Consider the following 14546-nt stretch of genomic DNA (forward strand, 5'->3'; position numbering starts at 1 on the left):
ATTCCAAATTTGGTAGAAATTAGTGTTTTCCCAACTCAAGATGCTTGTGCCAAGTTTCAGCCGGGAGGAATTTCTGAGGCTGATGTCTAAGCCTTTCAAAGCTGTAGCTTAGAATAGAGCAGCCGCCCAGCCGCTAACAACGTGCTGCTCTGCCACGCTTGGTCCAGAGCGACGGGAGCAACCCTGCAGACGTCAGGGAGGTGGGACGCAGAGGCTCTCGTGCTGCAGGTGTGCTCTGAGCCTGAATGTCAGCAGAGTAGCGGTACCATTTTACTGTCACTGTACACTGATAAAAGCAAATGTCTGGCAAGGAAGATTCATGTCCTCGGGGCTTGCAAGCAATTAACTTACTGCTAGGGATCTGGGGCTATTGGGTTGCTGAGAAGCCCAAACGATAGCATGAAAAAGCCGCCTCTGTTTGAGCTGGTTTGTAGGGAGCTGCTCAGCCCCCACTCTAGGAGCAAGGCAGAATTTGCTCCTCTAAAGTAGACTTCTGAAGTTGGGAGGGGGATTCCTGTCCCAGCAGGTTTAACCCACCTGTTCTTGCATTTAATTATCTGTCTAAGTAACAGTGGGGAGCCAGGAGTTTTGTTGAACTGCCTGATCTTCTCGGAGCAGGTCAGAGCAGCGTGTTCCTCACGGTGCTCCGCTGCTCGTCTCCTCTGATGCTGTGGTGCCAGCTCTGGGCCCTCTGCTCGGTGACCCCATGATCCCTGCCAGGAAAGGGGCAGAGAAAAGTGCAAACCCAGGGCTGCTCTGGGGGTGTGCTGAGGAGCTGGGCTTGGGTTCAAAAATGACCTGCTTGCTGCTCAGAGGGCCACAGTGTTGGCTTTGTGGGGTGGTGCTCAAGACCATCTGCTGGTACCAGCTGTGGTCTTGTTACCTGGCAGAGATGAGTCTTAACAATCCCGGCACGGGGACTGGGACAATTTCACTGAAGGAGCATCCCTCGGGGGTGTCCGCAAGGCTATGCCCCATGTTGCACTGTTTGTTCTCGTTTGTCTTTTTAAGCAAACTTGATTACAGTGAGGCTGAGAACTCAGTTTTCAGCCTCTGAAGAGAGGACTTGGGACCCAGATTGCTTAACTGGCAACTGTGTTCCCTTGCTGTCTCCAGTAACAATTATTAGTTATTTGTCATGTAACAACTAGTGGCCCTAGTTCTGAATAGGAGCCCTGTTTTATTGGGTTCTGAATAGCTACAAAAGAGTTCCTTCCTCAAAAGAATTCACTATTTTTGCACTAAAGCTGCCTAAAGTGTTTCCTGTATTCTTTATGCCTCTCCTTCTTGAAAAGTGAATATACAGAGAGAGAGAGAGAGCGCGCGCGCGCATGCCTGAGAAGTGCTTTTTTTTTTTTTTTTTAAATAATTACTTCATCTTAGCAGTCACAAAATTTGCTACCAATTTTGTTTGCAGCAGACTGTTGGTAATTATCCTCCTGTGGCTGGCTGCAAACACCGTTAAAACAAGGAACGGTTTATAGATGGTTTTTGGAAGTGGTTGTCTCCATTGATTTGAGGTTATCTATAAGATCGGGGATCCTCTGCTGATTGGGAGCCATTGGCTTCCCCAGTACTCTGTTTGTTTGTTTGTGTTTTAAAAAAAAGAGGTAGCCAACAGTGATACAGTGCATTGTGGCTTTTAACGAGTGAAAGCATGAAAGGGAAATCATTATTTTAATCATTCTTCTGGGCACTAGTGCTTGTCAGCATCTTGGACTATGTGCATCACAGATACTTCTTCAGAAGATCACAGGCACTTCTTCAGAGATATCTTCTTGCCCTGCACCCAGAGCAGCTGGGGGAAGTGGTGGAGACAGTTTTGCTTCTTGCTGTCTGGTTGTCAGGGCCAATTAAGTGGTCTGGTGCTGGGAGGGAGGTGGAAAAACCCACACAAGAAAATTGGGGATTTGGTTGTTGTTGCAGGCGCTGCTGTCACTAGCTTGTTAGAATACTGGTATTTGTCTTAGGTTTTTATTTTATTTTAACAGCAATCCTGTTATGTTCAGAAAGCCTAGCTTTGGGTTTAGTTTGATAGCGTTCAGTTAGTGTTATAGCAGGAGAGGTCTTGGGTTTTTTTCTTCATCTAGGTATTGCACTGCTGTGGAAAAATTACAAAAGAGGCGCGCTAGCTACGAAAATGCTTCTGTCTTGATGATTGTGGTGTTACAGTAACCCAAACAATCCTTAATTACCTTACTCTGGCTGCTCTGAGTGATATGTTTGCTGAAATGCTGTTTTTTTTCCATAATGTTTTTTAAGGGCCGGTGTACCCGAGAGAACTGCAAATATCTTCATCCTCCTCCACACTTAAAAACACAGCTTGAAATAAATGGACGCAACAACCTGATCCAGCAAAAGACAGCCGCAGCCATGTTTGCTCAGCAAATGCAGTTCATGCTACCGGGCGCGCAACTACAACCAATTGTAAGTTACAACCATGAATTGCGTTCACGTTGGTCCAGATTTGTTTCCTGTTTACTTACAGAGGCCCTAGTCCTGTGCTTGCGCTCAGACAGGCAGTTCTTGCTGCTGCACTGGCTTGGAGGATATCTGCGTGGATGCTAAAGCCCTCCTGAGAGAATCTGAGTGCTGCAGCGAGTCTGGCCTTCGGGTCGGTCTCTTGCCTAGGCTGTGGTGTTATACTCTGTAAGCGGAGGGCTGTGCTTTCTCTGTATCTTCGTGCAAACTGTGGCTCTCCTTTTCTCTGTGATAATTATTCAGTGGCAAAATTCAAGGCAGCAAAGCTCACTGCTGAGTACTCCAAAAACCCGAGGTCCCTGAAGCTGAGGCTCAGGCTATACCTGATCCATTTAGGAGCATATGATTTTCCAGTGTAAAGGTTATCAGAAAGTAGAATGACCTTAGCACCAGATGGATTTTGACCAGCTAATTTATTTAAATCCCAAAAGTCCAGAACGGCTTGATTCTCTTGATGAGAATGGCTTGTCTCTCTCTTGGTTAGTGTACCTGGGAAGGGGTGACATTTGTCTGCTGAGTTTGTCTGTCGTCATGTATGTGTTAAGGAAACGTCGGAGGTTTCGAGGAAGCTCTTCAGTGCTGACATATAAACAAACTGCTTCTTTTTAACTGTAAGCCTAATTAGGAAATCTACATCAAATTTTTTTAAGTCAGGGTTGAATATCTTTCCTGAGGCGCTGTGGACTTGATATGCAGTTGTTGGGTGAGGTTCCTTGGGCTGTGCCACACAGCAGGTCTGACTAGATGACTAGGACACACTCTTCTAGCCTGAAAACGTGTGAGTCTGAACCAGCCTGCACTGGGCCTCCTGGTTTCCCCATACGGTGCTTGGCTTCTCTGCCCAGTTGGGGATTCTGACTCGGTGTCTGCCATCCAAGCTCCGACAAGCTCAGGTGTCTCTGATTCATCCCCACAAGAGACTGGTGGAGTTTTCCTCCTTGTTGGAGGCTGTTGTGCTGTTTGGTGTAAGAGTGTGTGGTGATGTTGCATTTCAGCAGGGGAGGCTGGTTACTCTCCCTCTTTGGTGATACTCTAGCACTTTGCTGTTGAAGAACACACCAGACGGCCTCTGGTCATCTTGCGCGTGCTAACGGATTTATCTTCTCCCTGCCATGTGAGCTAGGGAAATGCTGTTTATTCTTCCCATTCTAAAGATGGGGAAAGTGAGGCTGGAAGGGAAAACTGGTCACAGAAAGCCTGAACCTTAAACTTAGCTCTGTTGTAGTCCTTGCACCTCCTTTTGTGAAGTTCCCTTTTCACCAAAGTACATGCATAGGAAAAGGAAACCCTGAATCCCCACAGAATGGTGGTACTGGTTCCCTAGCCCCGTATCGAAAGTTCCTTTCCTATTCAGGGTTTTTCCCTGGGGGGAATTCACAGTGGATGCTCTTCTGTTGGCTATTTAAAATATCTTTGGGATTTCCTCTCTGGAAAGTTCCCGTCTTCCCATTCTGCAATCTTGCAGGTCCGGTTCATTTCTACCACAGTTTCACTGCTGCCTTTTGAGCTGCCTCTAAGACTGAATCTGTTAATTTATCTGGTTAGTGCTTTCATTTCGGAGGTAACCTTATCTGATGATAAAGGTCTTCCGTTTCTAAATTGTGCCATGGGCGAGAGACGAGTTTAAAAAAAAAAAAAAAGGAAAAGAAAAAAGAAAAGAAAAATCTGTTCTGCAATGACTGCTTACTTCTTCTTTTCCCATGCTTGCTCAGAGTAAATGCGCCCTTGTTCTAATTCCTGCTGCCCGACTTGTTCCACACCAATTTCAGGACAAGCAAGAGATTGCTCTTTCACCTGCCTTTGATTTCCCAAAGATGCTGCCAGCAGAAGCAGGCTCCGAGAATTCTTTTTCTGTCTAAATGAGAAGGGTGGGGCTTCCTTCTGGCTACACACGAAATTCTTCAAAGCAGAAAGTATTATATCAGATGAAGTGGCAGAACTAATCCCATGTGATCAGAAAGCTGATCAACAGTTTGCCTGCTTAATTGGGATGCTTACCAGAGACGAGATTTGGGGCAGCGTGTTTAATATCTCCAAACAATAGCTGAACGCCTAGGCATTTGAAAGTGCGTTTTCACCAGGAAAGCAACTGTATAAAAACAGCCCTTGATGTAATGGCCTTTCACCATGCAGTGGAAATATTTGCCACCAGATCATCTTGCACCCACTGCTGGCATGCAGCAGAAGCTAATCTTCCTGTTGAACACACAGTCAGGGCCATAATGATGCTTGTTGAGTGAAGGTACTGCTCAGAGAAGAGCTGCGTTCCATGTCAACTGCCTGCTGCAGGCTGCTTACAGAAGCCTACCTGGTGGGAATTAATGGTTGCTGGTGTGAACTTCTTTCTCTGAAGTCTGATTGCTCTCTGATGCCGCTGTTAAGCATCTGTGCAAAGCTGAGAATCATGTGAATGCTTGATGCAGTGGTTTTTGTTTGTTTTGTGTTTTGTTTTAACAGAGTGCTTCATACAGCGCTCTAGAACAAGCAAGGCAAGGACATGGAGTAGAGTATTTACTCAGCATGGTGTCTCAGAGGGACCTTGGAGTGATCGCACAGGTGCCAAGTCGAAAGACTGCAGTATAAGTTTTAACCTTCAAAATTCCAAATCCACCTTAATTGCTGACTTCAGTCAAGCTAGGGTCTTCAACTGGAAGCTCTCTGGGCCTTTTTTGCCTCTCTGTCTCAGTTAAGGACTAGATACAAGTCTGGTTGGACAGAGCTGGGCTCTGGTATCCGTATGAGGAGTCATTTTAATCAGTGCTGTGTCTGGTTTCTCAGATACGGTCACTTCCAGGCGCATGCGTGTGCCAAAGCAAGACCATCCAAAGCAAGACCATCCAAAAAGTGATGTACTCGGGGCCTGATCCTTTGCCTTTTTCATTCTGCTTTATCTCTCTGCAGAAGTATGAGGTAGCCTTAGAGGTGGCCATGGAGGCGCTTCAGTGCTGCTAGGGGACTTCAGCCCAACTCCTGAGTTAACCCAGTGGTTGTGAAGCACTGCCCTGCTGGCCGGCTGTGAGCGTATGTTGGATAAAGCACTGCAGTGTTGACGCACCTGCCTCAGCTCCTGCCTTGCAGCTACCTCTGCTGCTGGCTTGGGAAGTTGTTTCCTCTCTGTGCTTTTGTTTTCAGGCCCTTCACTTTGTCTTTCTGTCAAGCCCTTTGTAGGTAGGACTGTCCCTCTCCCGGTGTCTCGACAGAGGCACAGGCGACTCAGCGTGGTGCTGAAGACAACTGAGGCTTTAACCCAGCCCTGCGTCCCCCTTCTGGTGCAGCAGGACCATGCTGCTATCCCATAGTGCTGATGGAAAAGTTAAAGCATGGGGTGACCAACTCATTTGGCCGGTGGCATGCTTGCAACATGTGATGGGGCAGATCTGAAGCAGTGTTTCAGGCACGTGCCTATCCTTCCATGCAGCAAAAATCTGACCTGCATGTGTGCCTCTCATCAGAGACACCGCAGGGATTCATAACCAGGAGTACCTTAGCCCACCTGGGAGCTGGTGGCTGAAGCCTGCCAAGCAGCCAGTGCTCTGGGAGTTTTACACCTGCTTCTCGTACAACAGTCAGCAACAAGTGAGAGATTGAGTTGGATGCTTCAGCCAGTTGGGTTCACTCTGGTGCGCTCAGCCTCCATGCTGAAGGATTGTCCTGGCATTGTCTTAGAGAGGGTCCCAAGCAGTGGAATTGGATGGGAATTTTTTTTTCCTCCTTCTCTTCTCTCTCTTTGGAACAGTATAAGTTGTTTTTAAAATCAGGATCTTCAGCTTTGTCAATAGAAGGTCTTTAACCTCTATGTTTCTATCAGCAGACTATAATAAATTCTGCCACTGTGTGTGTACTTTGCATGTGTAGCTTCTTAGCAGTGACCTATCTCCTTTCCTTGTCCAGCTCAACAGCACCTCTGCATTTATACCAGGCTTCTGTTTTCAGACTGTTCCCTTTTTTAGAGTCTGCGGTAACTTGGACTCAACGCTTTCTGCATGAGACGGTGCTTGTGCTGTGTTCAGCAAAACACCAGGCACTTCTCTGCGTTTTTCTTCGCACCTATTCTGTGTTTCTTCTGTAGCTTTAACATGATTTCTGTTAGGCAAATTGGATGCAACTTCCAGTTTGTTAACCAAATCAGCTGTCCTCATGGAGTTAGTCCAGAGTCCCAGGTTATGTCACCCTTGGTGACAGGTGCCTCTCTCTGGGCTTGTCCCTCTGTGCTCACACCCTCAAACAAACTGCTCCTGTGCTCCGAGTCCAAGAATACCTCAAAGTGGATCAGCCAGATAACTGCTGCTGCTGTGGACAGGGCTGGCCGAGCACTTGGCAGCCTTTCCCTGGTGACACGTTATTCTCACTGGTTTTTTTTCCTTACTGTCCTCTCTTTTACTTTTGGCACTGATGAATTCCTCCTTCCATGCATGCTCACAGTTGCATTTTTTGGTCAGAGAGATGTTTCCCTCTCAGAAGGGGGAACTTGTCTCCCTTGGCTTATCTCCCCTATTGGCTTCAGTTTATGTAGTTCTCGCATGCAGGAGTTTTTCCCTGTCCTACTTCCCAGGCAGGTGTGCAAACGTGGCAGAACGTTGCTGCCAGGAGCGGTGCTTCCTTTAAACCTTGTCTTATGCCCCGTCTCAGAGATGGGAAGGCAGCTTGTGCAGAATGAACATTCAGTCTGGCAGTGAGGCAATTTAAGTCATCTTTGCTCTGTTTAGCTCAGGGAGAAGCAGCTCAAATTTGCACCTATGTGTGTCACTGGATAACGCCAAAGAAGTAGTGTTTGCATCCATCATCTTCCATCATTTCCCTCAGCCTCTCCTGCCCAACAGCCATTTTGGCTTCTCTTTTCTTACAAATGTTTTAATACTCAGTAAACCAGTGAGCTAGGAGCTGTTACCAGTCTGAACTCCTCTACCCAGTCTGAACTATAACCAGTTTCTCTCTGCTCAGGAGCTCCTGCTAGTGTCTGCATATGTATTAAAGGTTAATAAAAGGTAGTTAGTCTGCAAGGAAACCTGTCTCTGCATTTTCTGAATTTGCAAAAGCTTTAAGGGATGCAGCAGAGGATAAATGTTTTATCCTAAAGCATACTGGGCCTTGCACACATAACAGGCTTCTAAGGCTCCTTGGGGAAAGGATCAGCTCCGTTACCAGAGGCTGACCTAGGACTCCCTGTCCTCAGCCTGCACGGGCACCTGCAGGCTGCGTGCCCTGGGGCTCTGCAGCTCTGAAGGTGATTGTACGTGCTCTCTCCCTATTAAATTAGCCCATTACCCAGGTCTGTGTCATGGCAACTAAGTTCACGAGTGGTTCAGGCCCTGTGCCGCTGGGGTGTTGAGGTATTGATCACGATACTGAAGTCTGGGAGCTTGAGGAGGCCTTGGGAATGTCACAGTGCCTCCCATGCCAGCTGCTTCCACCAGACGCCAGGCTCTTCTCTTAAACATGTGTTCATAGCAACCTGGTCCGGAAGCTCTTTAATGCTGCAGGTGATGGATTCAATTTAGAGTGGTGATTGGCTGGGGCTTCTGATAATCTTTAAGGCAATATATGGGTTTTGGGCTATTCCCACAGAGTCGGTGCTCTCAGCCTGCTCTTCAAGAGCTTTGTCACGGTGTTGCCTTTGGTGCTAATGGCTTATTTGGAGCTGTGTCGTTCTGTTTTGCACTGCAACTTTACCCTCGTAGTCGTCTAGGAGCAGCCCTCTAGCAAGGGGTCTCGGCCTGTTTGGCGATCCACTAAATATAAGACTCCATAGCATACAGTCAACCTGTTTGACAGATTGCTATTATTTTTCCTGGCCAGATGCAATCACAAGAGATGGATGGGAGATATGTTGTGGAGGAAAAAACTGCTTCTTCTAATAGAAATTACAGTCAGGTTCTGGCTGCAGGAAAGGAGCTCACTAGAATTCCCTAGGGACAGGCCTGGCACGGAGGACCTGCACAGACGCAAGAGGAGAAAGGATTTGGCTAGCAGCATCTTTATTACTGGTACTGATGTATGAGCCAGACTGGATTTCCCAATCCAAGACAGGCAGGCAGGGCTGGCAATGAGCACAGCCCATCTTTTCCCTTCATCAGACACAATAAATACAGAGCTCCCTACTGCCAGCTTGGAAAGGAGCAGTTTTCAGTGGATTTACTGCACTTCAAACTTAGAGACCCAGTGCTTTTAGATTTAATGGACCGAGTAAGTCAGCTCCTTCTCTGGCTTTACATCCGGATTAACAGAACTATCCCACAACCTGGCTTTGCTTATGCTTTCTTGGGTTTCCTGGAAGGAGGGGCCCTGGGCTGGATTCGGGACCTTATTTAAATATAAGGTTTCGGGGAAGAGCTGCTGGCACATGTGGCCCTGACAAGGGCTGATGCTCCAGTCTCTCCCTGGCAGCAGCACAGGCGCTGCTGGAAGGAAGCAGCACATGCCTGCAGCAGGGCAGGAACGGGAACATGCAGGTCTCCGAGCGAAAACGCCTGCGTGGCTCCCAAGTTTCAGCCTGCTGCCCTCGGGCAGGGTGTGGAGCAGAGCTGTAGCTCTCCATCAGCAGCATTGGACGCACGGTTCAGGCAGGCAGAAGAAAGGGTTGTGAAACCTTGGGAACGCTGCAGCAGATGCTAGGCTGAGAATGGAAACTGGTGAACAACCAGTGGCAGCAGTGAAGGAAAGCCCATCCCACCCCTGCATGCGCCCTTCTGCAGGGCTGCATGGTCCTTTGCCCAGGATCAGGGCAAATCATGTTCTTCGCTAATTCTTCATGGCTATCGTTCCTCCCCTCGCTTTGGAGGGTAGCCCTCTCCAGGTTGGATTCAGATCTGCTGGCTTGTGCTGCTTACTCCTACTGGAGAGAGGGGCTGCCCTTGAGAGAAAGGTCTTGGAGATGGGGCTGTGTTTCAGGGGAAAGGACCTGGCTCCCTCTTCCTAGGCTTTTGTGGAGAGGTTGGTGTATCCTCTCCCTATGAGTGTTTCACATCCCCTCCTACAGCTTTTCAGTAAATTCACTCAGTGTAAGGCCTTGCAGTCCCCAGCCTCCTTCGCTAGCTGTGAGTGTCCCAGCATCCTCTGCTTGAGCAACCGGAGGAGCAGCTCTCCTCCATCTCAGAAACTAGGGCTCTGGGAGCTGGACCCTTGGGATGGCACCTGGTTGTACGCGAGTCTAGGGAGGGGGAGCCAGCCTTAAAGGATCTCCTGGAAATTTTTTCCACCTGGGGATGCATGGAGCAGCATTTATGCCACCTGTGCTGTGGTCAACATACCTGGCGCGATGAGTGCGGAGAAGCAAAGGGTAGATGGGCCCACGTGCTTGTGCAAACCACAAGGTTTGGGCAACCAAGAGTACATGAAACAAGTGCTGACAGCATGTGTCAGGCCCCAGCATAACCCTGTGCAGACTGGTCAGGCCAGAGAACTTCCTTAAAATAGAATTAACAATGCAAACAGTGACAGAAGTTCAGATGCCACTGTAATTTCTAGTGCTCGCATTAAAAAAAAAAAAAGTCTAATGGATGCTGCCTTCTCACTGAAATGTTCAGGGAGCCACAGTATTTGAAGATACTTAAAGAGCTTTTTAGCAGCAAAAGGTGTAACGTGTCTGGAAGCCGCAGAGAATTGAGAGAGAAAAGAAAGTGATTTAATAAAGGGCTGTGGACTGGAGGAACTCTGGGTTTAATGAGTAAAGTCTCCCATCGGTTGAACAGGGGCTTGAATCAGGCTCAAAAGAAGGACAATTGAAAATCTCTCCTTGAGAGAGAGTTATTTGGCTCTGCCAGACTTATAGCACCAAGCTCCACTGATTCAAGAGGCTGTGTCTGATCGTTGTGCAGGAGAAAGCAGGCTGGAAATGACCTGTCATTCCCTTTCCTGGCAGATCAGCTGCTGCTTACTGTCACTCTAACCTAAGGAAGAGAGAATCATTTAGTTGGAGGTAGGTTAGGCTTGTGGGCTAATTTATTCCAGATCACCACAAGCAAGGTGTTTCCTAAAATATGAAAGTACTAGGGTGCAAACACTGATGAGAAACTTGCTATCCATATGCAGCTTCTTTGAGAAACCCACAGGACTAGAATATAAAAATAAAAACAATGATAGGGTGATGTGTGTGGCCAAACAACCATCTGAGGCCGTTTTGTAAGCGCATTTGCATTTACTGCTGAGTAGAAACTCTAGCTGCTGAGGACAGTAACATGTACACCCTGATATGCGAGCAGGCTTTAACTCTGACCCAAAGTTTATGGTGGAGCGGGTGACAGAAGGAACAATGAAAATGCGGACAGGTCACAGGCTGCTTCCGTGGGGGCTGATTCAGCCGCAGCAGGGTAGAAGTGCTACCTTGCAGACTTTGGCCTTCTAGGTAGGCAGAGGGGGATCTTGCCTCAGCTGAAATTGTGTTATTTTTTTCCCCCAAACATACCTCAGCTCTGGTGCTTTAAAGCTTTGCAAACTCCCTGACTCCAGGAGCTATTTGCAGGCTGAAAATGTAGCACTACTTAAGAGTTTTGTGTGATCTTGACTCACCTGCGAGAATGGAAACTCTTTTACCAGGCCAGTGTTGCTGTAGAAATTCAGGCAGGGAAAGCTGCTCTGGCCGCTTGGATTCTAGCTCTGTTCTTATAGATCCTGCCTAAGGCTCTTTAATGATCAGAAACAGCCTTGGTTTTTGTGGCCTTTTTTTCTACATCTCTTTATGCAAACATTACTCCTCACGATGTCGGTGGGTCCTAGGCTTCATACTGGCCTCCCTGAACAAGCCATCTCATCTAGTAAGCTCTGTCCATGTCACGTCCAAGCGGTAGACCTATCTGATCTTGCCCGAGCTGGGAGGGTCATGACGCTAGAGAGCTTAACATCCTTTTGTTGCCGTTCACGTGGAGCACCGTGGGCTCAGGGATACTCATGGAAAATGGCTTTTGCCTGGAGGCTGTTGACTCTCTGTTAGGGAGCAGAGATGTGCAGAAGGCTGACCGCTAAGTGTACTGTAGCAGAGATACCTCACCTGACTTTAAATGAGCTGGTTTGCCTACCTGAGCCAGTCTAGCCATCTCGGTGTGAAGCTCAGTGTGAGCTGATAGTAAATTCAACCATGTAGCTATTGAGGTTGCCTACTTCCAGGTCCTGAAGCTTGCTTCAGTTTAGCTTGAGGTCTGTGTACAGCATTGCAGTGTAGACATACAGAAGCTGAGACGTTTATTTGGGAATGAGAAGTCTGTTTAATTGGGGCCTGCCCTAATTGCTGGCAAGAGATCCTTAATTGTGTCATTAAACTATAAAGATCATCAATATGCTTTGATCTGACAAATAAAGATGCCTTGTGTTCAGGATGAGTCACGAATCTGAGAGTCAGGAGAAACGAATGGACTACAAGTAAACGGTAATAAATGAATAGATTGAAAAGCACAGCATTTTGATGTTGCTAATCAAATTGTCTAGAAGGACTGAAGTGCTATAAGGCTTTGACTGGGTAATCCAAGGCAGAGCTTTTTACTAATATTTTGTTTTCTCTCTTTCTATACACAGACAACGTTTCCTGTGACTCCATCGCTTGCAACAAGCCCCACAATGGCTTTTAGTCCCTACCTGAGTCATGTTTCCCCTGGGATGGGCTTGGTTCCTGCAGAGCTTTTACCAAATACTCCTGTCCTGGTTTCTGGGAATCCTACTGTTACAGTACCAGGAGGCTCTGCTGGACAGAAACTGATCCGTACGGATAAACTAGAGGTATTTGGATATCTGATGTAATACTGCTGAAAGGAATGAACAGGGCATGTGGTCCCAGCTGTTGCACTCTGCTGGAATAACACCTTCTGATTCCGTAGACAGTGCAGAGATTAACTTGTAGCTTTCCTAACCCAGGGCTGCTGCTCTTTGCTTGACCGGATGCTCATGTGGGGGACTCATCCTAAAGCCTTTGAAGTGCCTGGAAGTTTGGGGACGCTCAGGCTTCTGATTTCAGTGGGCGTTACAGCAGGACTGGGAGTGTTGTGTTCTGTGCATAATCCACTTGCTATGCTTAAAAGATGCAAGTGGATGGCCTGCCCTTTCCCTGAGTTGAGTGGGAGACATTCTGGAATAAGAACGAGAGAGTGGAAATAACAAACACTGCCCTTGTCTTGAGATAGGCTTGTCAAGTTTTTACAGAAAGCTTCAAGCATTACATTGTTAAGAAAGCTGGGAGTGGGGCATTGGGGTCTGGGTCACAGAGGGGACGAAGTATAATAACAAATAAGTATCATGATTAGGAAAGTCGTCTTTCCCTCTCCCAAGCTCCCTACTGCAGTTGGCTAGGCGTGCTGGGACTTAGTGTTGAAGGGGTATAGATGTCTTTCAAACCCTAAACAGAGGCTCTGCAGGAAGTAAGAGCTGAGGACCTGAATTCAGAGGTTCCTGCAGGTGTAAATTATAACACAGGAAAGCAGCAGAGAAGGGTATAATTTCACAACGTATTGTTTTATGTTATGTATGCTTTATATCGCCTTGCTTCTCTTTTCACGTGGTGTCTCACCTTTCCCCACACACAGTCTGATAGCGTATTGATATGCGACTTACACCCCCAACTGTAGACCTCAGCAATTTTACTTAATTCCCCAGACAAGAAAACGTTAAGATCCATTTTGTGAAACCTTGTTCTCTGCCTTTGATGCTTCAGAGTTCTTAACTTACAAGGAGTTGCAAGATCTTTGTAAGGCTAGCAATTTTGGGAACAGCTTATGAACACCTTGTTGGCTTTAGTGTACTGTAATCGAGCACGCTGTCAAGTAACTCCTGGGTCAGAGTTTCATCGTGGAAGTCAGGCAGACCATCTACATGAAAGAGGCTCTTCATATTTAAAAACAGCTACCTGTTGCAAATACCGTAGCTTGCAACACTGAGAATTAAATGTTCCACCTGGGAGTGTGCTCCACAGCAAATACATGATCCTACTGAGGCACAAATGGCAGTGTTATTAAAACCTGAGCTTCAGAGACGGAGGAGGAATCCGCAGCCCCAGAGGTTTTGGCAAAACCCCACTAACTTCTTGGGTTCTGGATTCCACCTGGTCCCGTTCCATTCTGAAAAAAATTCTGCTCTTCACTTGCATTTGGTAATTGGCCTTGGTAGCTTTGCTTTTTGCATATCCTGAACCAGTTGTGAGTGGCACTGGTTGCCCATGTGATTGTTGGTGTATGCACTACCTAAGATGAGCAGGGGTTTAGAATATACGTATGGTTTAATGCAGCCAGCTGAACTGATATTCTATGTTGAAAATACTGGATGAAGAGTAATTGGATGTCTGCTCAACAATGTGACTTTCTTTTAAGGTTTGTCGAGAGTTTCAGCGTGGAAATTGCACACGTGGTGAGAACGATTGCCGCTATGCTCACCCTATAGATATTGCAATGATAGACACAAATGAAAATACTGTTACAGTTTGCATGGATTACATCAAAGGTCGATGCTCTAGGGAGAAATGCAAGTACTTTCATCCCCCTGCACACCTGCAAGCCAAAATCAAGGCAGCTCAACACCAGGTGAACCAGACAGCTGCAGCTGCAATGGTAAGGATGCTCTTATCAAACTGTAGTCCCATTGCTAAGAGATTTGATTTGTTTCGTATGTGGAAAAGTAATGCGGTGTATTTTGTAAATGGCTGAGTGAAGAGCTGAGAGCATGTACAGTATGAATCCCATCTTTCCATTCTTTCTGTGTGCTCACCATAGCATGAGGCACTGAGTGATGCAATACCTCTTACCAGTTAGGGACACAGAGGCAAACCCTGTGATTTTCTGACATGAGGTGACATGCATCAGGCATGAATGCAAGTTCAGCAGTACCTAAAACAAATGCCATCCCTGGCTAAGCCCTAGGTGTCATTTTTAGCTTCCTCAGTGCACAAGCAAAACAAATAATGCCCTTCTCGTGACACTCCTTTGTGGGGAGATCCTGGGCCTATTGATGCCAGTGGCAACGTTTCCACTGACTTCAAAGTGGACGAGATATCAACTGTTCCAGCCTAGCAAGCTGGGGAGCCTTGTACCTGATACCTTTGCTGAGGCTTAGTGAAATGACAGAAGTCTCAAACCAAGGATGACTTACTGTAT

The 14546-nt window shown here is 47.1% G+C and overlaps 1 protein-coding gene across 30 annotated transcripts in view; it reads left to right on the plus strand.

Moving 5' to 3' along the window:
• Positions 1–14546, plus strand: part of MBNL3 (muscleblind like splicing regulator 3) — a 106739-nt gene that overhangs the window by 66379 nt on the left and 25814 nt on the right. For all 30 annotated transcript variants that reach the window (XR_011143565.1, XR_011143564.1, XR_011143566.1 and 27 more), the window contains 3 exons: positions 2263–2427; positions 11986–12186; positions 13767–14003. Coding sequence is in view for 27 of the 30 variants with exons in the window: in XM_068957671.1 (XP_068813772.1) it covers positions 2263–2427; positions 11986–12186; positions 13767–14003 (603 nt within the window). In the remaining 3 variants the exon portion in view is untranslated. The remainder of the gene's footprint in view (positions 1–2262; positions 2428–11985; positions 12187–13766; positions 14004–14546) is intronic.

Source organism: Struthio camelus, chromosome 11, assembly GCF_040807025.1.
Source record: "Struthio camelus isolate bStrCam1 chromosome 11, bStrCam1.hap1, whole genome shotgun sequence".
In the NCBI taxonomy this organism is placed as follows: domain Eukaryota; kingdom Metazoa; phylum Chordata; class Aves; order Struthioniformes; family Struthionidae; genus Struthio; species Struthio camelus.